At 37.5% G+C, this 13,490-nt stretch overlaps 1 protein-coding gene across 4 annotated transcripts in view; it reads right to left on the bottom strand.

Annotated features, from left to right (window-relative positions):
- EFR3A (EFR3 homolog A) overlaps positions 1-13,264 on the bottom strand; it is a 76,494-nt gene extending 63,230 nt beyond the window's left edge. The window contains exons 1-3 of one of the 4 annotated variants that reach the window (XM_039548970.1): positions 13,208-13,264; positions 8,680-8,733; positions 2,988-3,068 (exon numbers count right to left, since the gene is read on the bottom strand). In XM_039548970.1, coding sequence (XP_039404904.1) covers positions 2,988-3,000 — 13 coding nt within the window. In that variant the 5' untranslated portion in view covers positions 3,001-3,068; positions 8,680-8,733; positions 13,208-13,264. The other 3 variants (XM_039548971.1, XM_019289274.2, XM_019289272.1) reach the window with 3 other exon arrangements.
- Positions 13,265-13,490: the final 226 nt, after the last annotated feature.

Raw genomic sequence — 13,490 nt, 5'->3', positions numbered from 1 at the left:
GATTTGATTCTCCACTCCTGCCCAGTGGTGCCTTGCAGCTCACACTGCCCAAAGACATGGGGCTGAAACAGACCAGGGAGTAGGTACCACACTGTCTTTTGAAGAAAAACAAGGCATGAGAAGCTTTTTGTGAATGAAAAATGCAAGTATGTCATGATTAAAAGTCGTGATGATGAGGAAGCAAAGGTTCACAGGCCTCCTCTCTGGAACCCTCAAAGTTAATGGAGAAGGTAAGCTTAGCTCAGGAGACTAGATTTTAACTAGTTCAGCATAAACCTGATCAGTTTATAGGACATGTAAGAGAGTGTTGTTCTATAGATCCTTCCTTCTATTAAAACATCCCAAATACCCACATAAGCATGGCCAGAGCTTCAAAGACGTTTTACCTTCATTTGAACAAACCCAGCTTCAGACTTCAGTACGTATGCACAGATTTTGAAAAATATTTCCTAATTAAAAGAAGAATGTTCTGTTCACTAGTAGTTCAACACCACATTACATAAATTTTATTTTCTGCACACATACACAGTGTACACAGAAAGTAATGTAAAAAAGAGTGGATGAAAGTTTCTGTGAATCTAGAACCATACTGTGCTATCTACACTGAGAAAACAGTGCAACAGCTCTTCTGAGGCATATACACAGAGGTCAAAACATGACACAGCATCTGCTCCTGTTCAATAACAAAAATATTTAAACTGTACTGGCATTAACGAAAAATAAAATGCTAAACAAAAATGTTGTAATGTTACTTTGAAAAAGAGTCACAGAGGATACTTAGGCTTCAGAATTCAAATTCTTGCTTAAATGACACCAATCTTCAATTAAGTACGCTGCTTGTGTCTATTCCTACCTGTCTGATTTTCCTAGAAAGCATTTACAAAATAAGATATTGCCATTTGGACATGGAAATATACATGTTTCTATTAAAAGAAAAAGAACATTAAAAGTATATGGAATCAAAAAGTTGAAAAAATATCTCTTCACATGTTGTCAAGAACAGGTCCTTGGAGCTGCCAATACATTCAATTTTACATGTTTTCCTTTCTCTGCAAACAGCTTTACCTAGTTCATCCTGCCCTCACAAAAGAGCAGCTTTTGAAACCAGCAAACAGAATGCAACAACTTTTCAGTTATTCACAATTTTAAACATAGACATGAAAGACACAAGTTTCACTGAAAAAAAACCACCTCCTTCCAGGTTAATCCAAATTATAAAACATCCTCATGGTTGTTATCTTTCCCCTTAGTTCTAAACAGCACTTTGTCTCGAATTCAGGTTTCCCTCAAGAACTGAAAAGCAGCTCAGCAGCTCTTCTCCCGAACAGCGGGATATAAGGTTAGAACACGTGCCTATCTAGAGCCACATATCCCAGCTGATTAAAAAGCAATTTCTCCCCTCCTGTAATGTCTAATGAGTCAGAGAATAACGCAGACACAGTGGATTTGCTCTTCTGGGCACCTTCAGTACCTAAAGACTGTGTATGTCCCTTTACTACCACAACTTCTGTTTCTCACCACACTGAACTGGCCAGCCTAGAAGATGGTCAGTGTAGAAGACAGACAGCTTTGTATTTATACATATACATCTTGTTAGCCAGTAAATCTTGGGGTGTCTCAGTTTTCTGTAGAAAGCAGACAGGACATCTGTAAGAACACAAGCTCATTTGCTTCTGCAGCAACCCAGCAGTCCTTGCCCACAACCAGCACTTCTAACCACACCGCAATTCCAACATCAGACTCAATTTGCAAAAATTATGTTTTGTCAGTTCTTAGGAACTTCAAGCTCATGTCTAAACCAACGTCAGTAACAAATCACAAACTCATTTAATAAAAAAAAACCACAAGCACATAGAAAGTCTTGAAAACAGCTTGTACTGCATTTATTACAAGAGAACTCTGCTAGCTCAATCATGCCAGACACAGATCAATTACAATAACTATTCATGCTTTATTACATATAAAGTTCATAAGTAGGGTATCAGCATCCTAGAGTCCTTTGCTAATCAGTAGACAGTTACATTCCAGTTTAATAAACACAAGAAAATTTGTTTTAAATGCATAAATTATTGGGTATTTGTTGGTGCACTTCTAACAAAATACCCATGAACCTTTATCTTCACTGATTTCTTTACCTATTAACAGCTTTACAAAAGTATCAGGAAGGACTGATTAGCACAATTATATAGCTAAGTGTTAGATTGGAATTCCTTACTCATTCTTGTACTAACAAATGAGTAAGCTTTCTCAAACCACAATTAAAGACTCGGGGTGCCCATTTTCAACCAAAGTACAGACTGTTATCAACAAAATACCATAACAGGTCCAAGTACAATTCAGAATCACAACTGTGCTCCTCTTGAAAAACAAAAGGACTGAGACCTCTTAACAGATCTCAAGCTGGACATGAAAACAAAGGCTGAGTTATACAGGGGCCAACTATTTTTTTAAGTCTTGGGGTCTACAAGTCCTTAGACGAGGAATCACAGAATTGTAGAATATTCTGAGTACAAAGAGACGCAAAAAGGATCGCTCCCGGCCCTGCACAGGACAGCCCCAAGAATCACAGTGTGTGCCTGAGAGCATTGTCCAAATGCTTCTTGAACTTCTGGCAGACCCGGAAGCGTCTCATTTATCTACCTACCCCACCTTTTATTCATTCCTGTCTAATTCCTGCCTGATCATGAATAATGTAACTTTCTAGAAATGAAATAGCATTATTCAAAAGCCACGGGTGGTGTACACAGCTAACTTTCATCTTCAGCAATTCACAAGGAACGTGATTCCCTGGAGAGCCACTGAGGTTCACAGTGGCCAAGTGTGGGAAGCCAAAATACTTCTAAAAGCAGTTCATTCTGGCTTTTCCAGAGACATGCATTTAATCACATAATGGAAATCTTACCCCCGCTCCCCAAAATCAATTTTGCTTTGTTGTCATGCACAAAAAATAGGACACTCACATGCATAATTAGCATGAGCCTTCTTACCCTTTCGTCCCATGATTCAGAAATCAATAGCAAACAAGGCTGCACATGAAGATTAATCGATTGATAGTTGCAAAGCGATTTCTGTAAATAACAATGACAGCCATATTTTAATAAAGCCCGAAAAAATGACTAAGCTACATTTTAACATTTGGTGAAAGGTCCACGTACAGTTCAAAAGCACACAAAGGCTTGGATGGGCACCGAATGAAGTGCATCTCTACAGCATTCGATTTTTTATGTTAGATGCCTAGGTTGTGTGCACATAAGTAACAACAGCTGAAAAAATAAATTCTTCAGATTTCGACAAGGAATGGATGAAACACAATTATTCATTTCTTGGTCATGTTGAAGTGTGTTCCAAAACAAATGGAAGAAATGGAAGGATGAATGATGAGAGTGATGTCACTTATCATGTCTTGTCATAATACAAGTGGTTTTGACTCTCTGTGGAACTGCTCCTAAACATTAACTTTCCCAAGTGGGGTAAGGATGATGGGTACACAGAAATGACAGCTAACAGAAAACAGAAAAGGAACCCTTGCTCCAAATTAACAAGTCTTAAAGAAATCCATGTATATTCATTAAATATGGAAGCACCAATTTGACAGCACACGAAGTTGCATAAGGTACCATGCTTCTAGATGTACTAAAAGCTACAGTTTTCCATCTGCAAGTTCCTGTTTTGTTTCTTTTCTCAGCTTAATCGAAGATATATTTGGAGAAGTTACTACTTTTTCTTTTCAGTGTAGAAAAGACAGTTACCTAAATATCTGAAAAAACCCTGTATCCAAGTGTTTACATACTGAAAGTATTTCTTGCATATTATTATGCACAGAATCGATAATATTATAATAGTTACAGACATTCTGAAATACAGTTATTTTCCTTTTCTGGCCTAGGTCTAGCAATTGTCAAACTGCTGAAGGAAGCCGAAACTAAGACTTTCCCCTGGCAGCTGTTTTCCAAGTTCCCATGTCCCCAAAGTTAGGTTAGTAGTTCAAAAGGACATTATACAGGGCTTCTGATGTTTCTCATCCTAAGATACCAGAATCAGGCAGCAAACAATAATTTCAGATACCTCCTGATGTAACTCTTCTGTAATAGCTGAAATATGAAAATGTTACAGAATTATAACCTATTTAACACTGTTTTAAGTAGTCGACAATGCTGTCATAAAATTAAGAGGGTTTCTCCTGCCTTTAAAATAAATTAGGCAATTACAAAAAATATTTGAAGTAGCAGGTCCCATTTTAAAGTGTGAAGGCTACATGAGAAACATATTCCAGACGAGGAAAAAAGTATGCTGGATGGAAAGAGTGGAGTAATTAATAAGAGACAGTAATTAATAAGAACTATGGCTTGATTTTCACTAAAAACATTAGAAAGCTTAGTCCTTTAAATATTTATTTAGACACATTTAGGAACGCATCTCCAGCCACTGGTATTTCAGAATTTTATTTCACAGGGAAATAAATCTTCCCTTCCCATTACCGGTCTTTTTAATATTTACTTATTATATACACACAATAAAAACTAGAATCACAAAACACAAAAAAATGAATTTCGCAAAACTGTTGGGAAGGGAGAAAACCAAAACGAGGAAGTTATCTGCCACTTAAAATGTGTTAAAAATGTTAAATGCCAGTTAAGAATTCGCTCATTTCAAATTCCATTTCAAGTGCTGTTTTCCCTCCTACACTTGGCAAGAAAGTTCTGTTCACGCAGAAAATTATAATTTTATAAGTTTGATGGGTATTTTTGGGTTTGAGGGAGCGGTGGGTCATTTATTTGTTTAAAGACTATGAAGTAACACAACGAAAGCAGTAACATGCATGAATACAAAAGTTAACAAGCACTACTCAATTGTTCCATCTTCTGTCTGCTTTCACCTTGCACAAAGCAAGGAAGCCAACAGCACACTCCACCTGCTGTCAGAGAAGCAGCCTCTGCACAGACAAGGGGCAAAAAGCCACATGGAGTTTGGGAGCTGAGGAAACAAAATGCTATGTAGTTTAATGAGAAATAATCTGCACTGGGCATGCTTGGAGCCATTCTGAAGACACCAAAACGGCCTCTTCACTGTAACCAAGAACAGGCCAAATCACAGAATATTTTCCACATAGCTAATATATGTACCTCTTAAATCAGAATGGTCCCTTTCCAACTGGCAAATATTTGACAGAAGTGTGTGGGAGGTGTTCACATTACTAAATTTCACAGCAGTAATTCAAAGGAAGAATGTGGGAAAATTACATTTGGCAAAATCCTTGTTTTTATTTATTTGTTCTCTTAATTTATGTTACAGTCAGTCATAAGGACCTGCTAATCAGCTGTTAAAAACTATTTAACTAACAATTATTATTAACAAAACTTTGAAAACCAAAGGTTTTCATATATATATTTCAAATATAGATAATTATGTTAATGGCATAAGCCAAAGGAGAAAAGAATAAACTAAGAAAAAGTTAAAAAAAGTCACACATAGAGCCACCACAAGTAAAATACATTCTTATAGTCAACAGGTGCTCTCATCTGTGCTACACATAATTCTTCTAGTCCAATCAATTTAATTTTATTATAAAATCTGCCTTTAAGTAAAACATTTAATTGAAGTCAGGGAATACATCCAGTAAGTAGGTTAGCTGTTTCTAGAAAAGAAAAACCTCATTATCTACCAAGCTGTTTTTCAAACATCTGATTAAGTGTGAATATCCAGAACATAACGTTAAAAAAGAAGAGAGCCTTCAACAGATATTTTGATATGACTTAGCTGTTGCTTTTTCTCCTTAGCAGAAGCATTTGTAACATTTCAATCCAAATGCAGCCAACAAAAAAAACCCTACTAAAACTGCCCATGTTCCAAACCAGAAGTATGCTAAATGAAATTATCTGCACAAATTATTCAACAGGGAAATTGAGACCACAAAAGCCAAGTGAGAAACACACACTGCCTGTACTGCAAAGGCTATCCAGTAATGAGTTCTTTGGTTTTCCTTTTAAATAAAAGCACTATTTAATCTTTTACTCCAGAGTTCTTTGGGATAAAGCACAGCTTTAACAGTTACTTGAACAGCTGCGGTTCAAACCTACTCCTACTGTACTATAACAGAAATGAGGAAACACATTTGCTTTCCCAACATTTCAGAATTTGCATTTCAACTTCAGCTTAAGACACCATCCATGTCTGTAACCATTCGCATGAACGCCCATGTTATTTGCACAAGAGAAACTCATAAACATAAAAAGTACAGGGAAAAGCTACACGTTGGCAAAGTTGTTACAAATGCTGCAGCAATGATAGAGCATCACACCTCCATTACAGATGTCAACACAAATGCCATGTCATGGCTAGTCAAAGCCAAGCGCTTTTACATCTCAAGGTTAAGAGAGCAGACTGAACATTTTCTATTCGGGCTATTACAACTGCACTGAGATTAAGATCTTAACATTTTTTAGGACTCAATGCAGCACTAATGCCCACATTCCTAAGCGGGATCACTAAGCAGAAACATCAATAGGAAATGTGAAAATTCAAGTACGCAATGAACAAGTCGTGCAGAGCCCAGGATCCACGGCTGAGCTGAGGTTCAATGAGAAGAGCATCCATCACCTCTGGCTAATGACCTTTGTTCATCTCTCCCCCTCTCAGTACCACAGCCCAGTTCTGACTAGTGCCTGTTTTTTCACAATTAATGTTGAAGGAGTTAAAAAGCATATTGTCCTGTGAATGTTTCATGCACAATGATTTCAATACTGACTTCTAAAGTGTCACCAGGAACAGCTGAAGTCCCCAGAAAGACTAATTAAGCTCTTACTCAGTCTTTATGTAATACCAGTATCTGGACTTCTTGTGATATTCCAGAAACCACCTTTAGACCTACAAATTCATTCAATTAATGTATTAAAAGAAAAAAAAAAAGAAGGGGGGGGAGGGCAAAATTACCACCAGGAACACAGACCCAGAAAACAAAGAACAAAGGAGGAGAATAGTGGATGAGGGAGTTGGTCAGTATGACCCAAGAACTCCATCAAAATTTCCTGTTAACTAGATATTATTTTTCTACTTCATTTGTAAAGAACTCATTGTAACATGACAGAAAACATTTTTGGAAAGTATCTCACTGTAACAGCCTTTTCTAGTTTTTATTCCTAAAAACGGTCAATGCACTTCTTGATGTGTGGGATGAGAGAACTCCATGAGAAAAGAAAATAAACACACAAAACACTCCCAGCCTTTAGAAACAAGTTTTTAAGATTTCATGGACAAGTAAGATTTCAAAGTAACACTGTAGCAGCAGCCTGTTTCATCAATATGCTCTGAAAAGAATCCTATGGAATCTTTAGAGAAGCCTAAATTAGCAGCCAGAAGATTTCCTTTTCACATGCAACAGAGTTGGACTCCTGAAGGCTCTATTTCTATTGATTAAAAGTACAACCAGACACAAAAGGATGCTTGATTGCCTTAAAATCCAATCCAATCATACTTCTTCATAGCCATAACTTTTGGAAGCAAAATATTATGAAATTACTGTTATTTCACAAGAATTGCAATACACACGTCTGCCTTTCCCTTCACCCATGCACTTAAACTCATTAATATAGGCAAAGATAAATAAATGGCTGTGTAGTTCTCAGTGTCGCGCTAAAGATAAATACTGCAATCAGTTCTTTTGGTTCCCTTTAATTCCCATCTGACTGTAGTAATGCAAACTCTACATGCATTGATATTAATGACCCCAAACATAAGCACAGAAAAAAATCTTATTTTTCCATCCTATTTGGTTAAAAAAAGCCCACACACTCCTTTACATGACAAGTGTGACATATCTTACTTACAGTAAGGTATTTTACATGACTGGTTCAAACAACACAACACAGAACTACTGTAAGGCACTTCCAGTACCCACAGTCACAGCTGATTACAAATCACAGCCAAGAACAAATGCTCAAAGACTTCCTCATGAAATTAAACATCCATGAAATTCATTACAAACCTATATAATTAAAATGCATTCAGTATGACTGGTACTGTAATTTTATGAAACAGTCTGCTTTATCCAAAGACTGATGTTAGCAATCTTACTAGAGATCATGTAGAATGTTTCTCTAAATAGAAAATAGAAAAAATAATTAAAGAATTCATTAAATGTATACTTTTGTAACACATTTTATAATGTGATCCTTTGTGTTAGAGAAATTTGCTACTCTTGAAGGTAAATAATTTGATTTGTAGAAACATTTGCCTCAAAAATCTCACTTAACTTTGAATGTCAAAAAATTTAAGTCTTATTGCTTTTTATCCTAAATTCTATTTTCTATAAACACTAGTTGTAATTTTCCAAATATAGGATTATAGCTGTATCAAAATACAGCTTTTATTCAAAAGTATCTCCTTTATTTTTTGAATACAACTATTTCAGAACATAGTCTAAATCACAAAATTCAATTTTATAATGTGAAGTTCTGACCAAAAGGGCAATTGCAGAGCCCATATTGTTATTTGAATAATATATGGATATTTACAAAAGCAGAGACCAGATAATGTTAAGATCTTAAAACTCTTAAAAATTACAAGTATAATGTTTCTTTTTACATTTGAATTTTTTTTAGCATTTTTAAACCCCAAAGAAAATACCTTAACAGTAAACATCCCTAAATATTGTCTTAATGTACTTAGGATAAGAATACTTACTGCTAGGCATTGTTAATCGGGGATCTGTCTTCAGTTTTGCAAAAACATAGTAAACTATAAAGAAAACAAACAAACAAACAAAGTCAAGACTAGGTTTAGACAATTTACATCCAAATATGCTCAGTAATTTATGCAGAATGAACCCAAGTCACATTCTTCAGCTCCTATACCAAAGAGGCTGTCACCACAGAAACCCAGATATTCTTTTATCTGACCAGACTAGATGTAGGTTTTTCCAGTTCTTGAAATGCAGCCATTGTGTGCTTGCCTTTGATGCCGGAGTAAACGTTTTTCTGTTGTGTATTGTGACCTTTCCAAGTACCACTGTTTGGGATGCTAAATCCTGCACAGTCTCACAGGATGCTTCCACTTCAGATGTAAACCACAGCACTACCCTGTTAAAATGCCTGTGAGAGGTTTCTGTTCAACACTATGAAAAACAACTGAAAAACCTGTGTGGCACTTTCTACGGCTTTCTTCTCCCAGTATTAAAAAAGGCAGATTTTAGATCAGAGTGCAACCTTCTATACTTGTTGCAATTAAATATATTCATTAAATCAACTCATCTGAAGTTACAACAATCTATTTCAGAAATAAAAGTATCCCAATCTACTGTTCAATTAATTAGCACTAAAATGCAAATCATTTGAAGATTTTTCTGTATTAAAGCAGCGCATTTGGGTTTTACTAGTTGCCAAATGCAAATTCCCCACAAATGTACCTTTCCACAAATAAGAACAAATTCTCAGATACTGTGTTGCTGTCATCAAAAAGAAAATAAAAATTTAAATAAAAAATATTCAGCTAATAATTGTATGTATATGCACACCGAAAAATTGTAATTCCGAGACTGATAATGTGAGAATAAACACTGAATTTGGTCAACATATGTTTTAATGACCACATATTAAAGCAGTGCTCATAGTTGCTAAAAATAAATTTTATTCTCGTTGTGTATGGATTTCAATCAAAGGTTCCAATTTGCTGACAGCAACTGGGATTAAAAATAGTACTTCAAAGTAAGTTATTTAAAATATCGCATCTATTAGAAAGCTGTATGTCCCTCTCCAAGGACAGAGTGAGAAGCAGCATAATTTTATAAAAGGAAATGTGCTATGGATTGTCATGTCCAACAGACACATGGAAAAGCAAAATCTCTAACTCAGAATGTACTTATGTACTTAGCTGAAACATTACAGGAAACAGATTTACTGACATGTAGGAAAATAAAAATGCAGAGAACCTGGTGAGAGTTTCAGGGAGTCAAGTGCCAGAGACTCAGAGTGTTTTACAGACAATCACCAGCAATCAGGAATGCAATACATTTTTCTAGAACATTACCACTGCTGCTGCCAGCAAAGTCAACTCACTTTTAGAAGATTTTTAGGGGACTTTTTTGCAGAAATTACTAGAAAATTTGCATTACCAGCTATGACAAATAGAAAATATCTGGTTCTGTTTTTAAATAACTCGCTGGATTTTTATTTATTTTATGATCTGTAACAGGACCAAAAATTCCATATGGAGGTGGCCTGACTCTACATGCAGAACAGACCACACAATTTTCTCTCCATAAAGTCTTCAATTGCTGTCTCATTTGGCCTAGGACAAAGTTTAATCCACAGATGCTGTCACCTGTTAGCAGAACAGAACTAAACTAAACCAAGAAGCTTTCCACCACGAGTGTACTCAGCTTTTTGTCACTGAACTAAAATTTTACATAACAAGAGAGGGGAAAAAAATCCCCACAGAATCTGATGAAATAGAACTTAGCTTATTAAAAGAAAGCTACAGAAAATAATGTGATACTACTTAGTTTCCTAGTCTAACACTTACTATTTAACATATCCCATGTCAATTTGTGATATGTGACACATCACGAGATGCAATTTATGGATGTTAAGTACTATATAATGCTTCCTTTACCAAAGCAACCAACTCCTGGATATTAAAAAGGTAAATAAAATTGTATCTACTTTTCTGTGGAGGACTAAAAGTCATTGTGTTTTTCCTAAGGATATAACAATAGTTCTAAATGCAATTGTAATCAAAGTGCAAAGATAGTAAATGTACCTTAAAAGGCAGATGAACACTTGCAAGACACATAAAAGTCGTTCTTCTGAAGAACTTACAGTTTCGTTCTGAGAAGATTTTACACCATTTGGCTAGGAGAGGCTAGGAAACCCAACGTGAATTCATTGTTCATCAGAAAAAGGATAAAAATGCACTTTGTTTGACTTTTTTTTTTCCCCCCATTAACTAACCTGGGATATGAAATTAAAGGATAGTTTATAAGAAAAATATTTGTTATTATCACAAGATTCCAGAAGTGTCATTGAAAGCCAAACAGAAAAGCAAAGATTGTTTTCCTGTCTGCCCTAAAACAATGGGGCTCTTTAAAAGACCTAAAATAGAAAAATTTATATAACCTTGTGCTACAGGTAAACAAATGGAGTCAGCATGCCTGGGTTTTTGTATTTTCTTTCAGTAAGCCCTTGTTGTGTTATTTTATTATGTAACACCATAAATGTTTAACTTGATTTTGGGTCTCCAAAATGAAATTGCCAGCTGGGCTCCTATTCATTCCTCCAACTTAAGCCAAATAAGGGCATAGGCTTAAGCACCTCTGACGGCCACACAACTCAAGCTACGCAGACATTAACTGAAAAATTAAAAATCCACTGCACAGTTTTTACATCACTTAGTTCTCCACTCCTATATCCTCTTTGAAAAATTAATCAATGCCTTTAGCTTTGAAAGTAGGCAAATGGCCAGTGCAATGCAAGATTAATAAATCACATGTTCATTCCTAAATATAGATAGTTAAGCTCCAACTATTATTCCCAGAACACAAAAAATGCATTATAAAATGGATTTGCACACCCCAGTGTAATACTGGGTACCTGACTTTAGTCTGAATTAGTTTTCTCAGGTGGAGAAGCATGAGGCTGGGTGAATTAATTGAGACTACCCTGCTCTCTTACCTATGAGAGAATGCAACTATAGAAAACATTGTTTGTTTTTACTTTAAAAAACTAAATATCTTCAAAGTTGTTTAAAAATTGTGTGGTAACTTTACAAGGATTACTTCCTTACAGAGTTAGGCTGGGCAGTTAAAAGTCACTGATATCAACCAAAGCTGTTCCTAAGCCACGCTCTTTGTAATTTAGATTTTATAATTAGAAGTGCAATCCCTTTTCATTATACTTGAAGTTCAATTGCCAGCTCTGGTGAGTATTCTCACACCTCCTGCAACTTGCATGCAATATAAAATTTGTTCATTCCTTCCTACTGCACAAGTCTGGAGCAGAAGTAGAGAGAAGCTACTGTCACTGTCCATCGTGAACCGCAAACATTTGCAATATGTAAAACAGTTGTTTAATCACAGACTGTATTCTAATTTCATTCTTGTGAGATTTTTCCTGAATCAGTAATTAATCGCATTCTAACAGCCTCTTTCAGACAAGTATTAAAAGTGCTATTAAAAGGCTTAAATAAAACGTATGGATAAGCCTTTAGGCCTATCGGGGCACTACAATCAAGATTTCAACTCCAAACCACCAATTTCTCACATAAATTTAACCATATGTTTAAGAGCATCAACACCAAATCTTCCAGCAAGATGCCCTGAAGTTACTTGAGAAACATTTCAAATTACTTAGAATGAATTACAAATGCTTTAGGAAGTATCTACCTGTAATGTCCCAAAGCCTTGGTTGTTAACTCTGGTTTTAGTTTACCTACTCAATTTGCACAGCAAACATTGATGTAGCTTTGCAAAGTATAACATCTGGGCTAGCAAACTGGATTTTGATATAGCAACTGAAACTCTGGTTTAAAGTTACAGGCTTTTCCATAAGTTCTACAACAGCATAGAGACAACCCACACCAGCATCTTTTCTCCCTTGTATCAGCTCAAAGGACCAGGGGATACATTTCTAGATGTATTCAAAAAGAGACGTTGCACTAGTTTTCAGTAACAGGATTTGGGAACCCACACCTAAATTATCTAAAGCATGGCTCCGTGATGCACAATTAACTTCAAAGACGAAGCCACAAAAGTTCACACTGTCGTCTCCTGTCAACCTGCATTGTGTTCGATTAATATCTCGCTGTGTTAAGGTCCATTTGAGGAAAACCTGCTGAGGGAAATCCCAAAGCCACAACCCTGCCCGGTAAAAGCGGGGGGTCCGCTCGCTGTCCCCAGCCCCGCTGTCCCCAGCCCCGCTGTCCCCACAACTCCCGTGCCGAGCAGCCCTTCCGCCGGGACCGTGTACCGCAGAGCCCACAGGGACACCCCGAGCCGCTGCCACGGCGGGTCCGGGCTGAGGCGATGCCCTGAGGCTTCTTCTCCCGCACCAGCCGGGCGGCCCGAGCCTGCCACCACCCCCTCAGCGCCCACCTCTCTGGCGCGTCCTCCCCGCTCCCAAGCGTGGAGAAGGGGAACGAAGCGGGAGATCGCGACGAGGACGCGACTGTGAAGGTGAACACGAATAGCGGGAGCGCTGCCCGGCTGCCCCAAACTCACCTCAACCTCCGCTCCGGCTCGGTTTAGCAGCCGCCATCTTTCCCCCCCCCTCCCCCCCGTCCCGTTGGTTCTCCGTTAGCGCGGTGCACGCCGGGAGCTGTAGTTCTATCAGGAGTTGTTCCGTGCCCTTTTCCGCCCATCCCTCTCACACAGAGGGTTCCCCAAGAGGTCGCGGCGGATGCAGAAGCGCCCAGACACGGCACGAGGGGATATCCCAGAGGCACGAGGCCGGCTGAGCACCGCCAGGCACCGGCCGGACGAGCGGAGGCCGCCGAGGCGGACC

Source organism: Corvus cornix, chromosome 2, assembly GCF_000738735.6.
Source record: "Corvus cornix cornix isolate S_Up_H32 chromosome 2, ASM73873v5, whole genome shotgun sequence".
Taxonomy (NCBI): Eukaryota; Metazoa; Chordata; class Aves; order Passeriformes; family Corvidae; genus Corvus; species Corvus cornix.
This window is presented reverse-complemented; position numbering and strand designations above follow the sequence as displayed.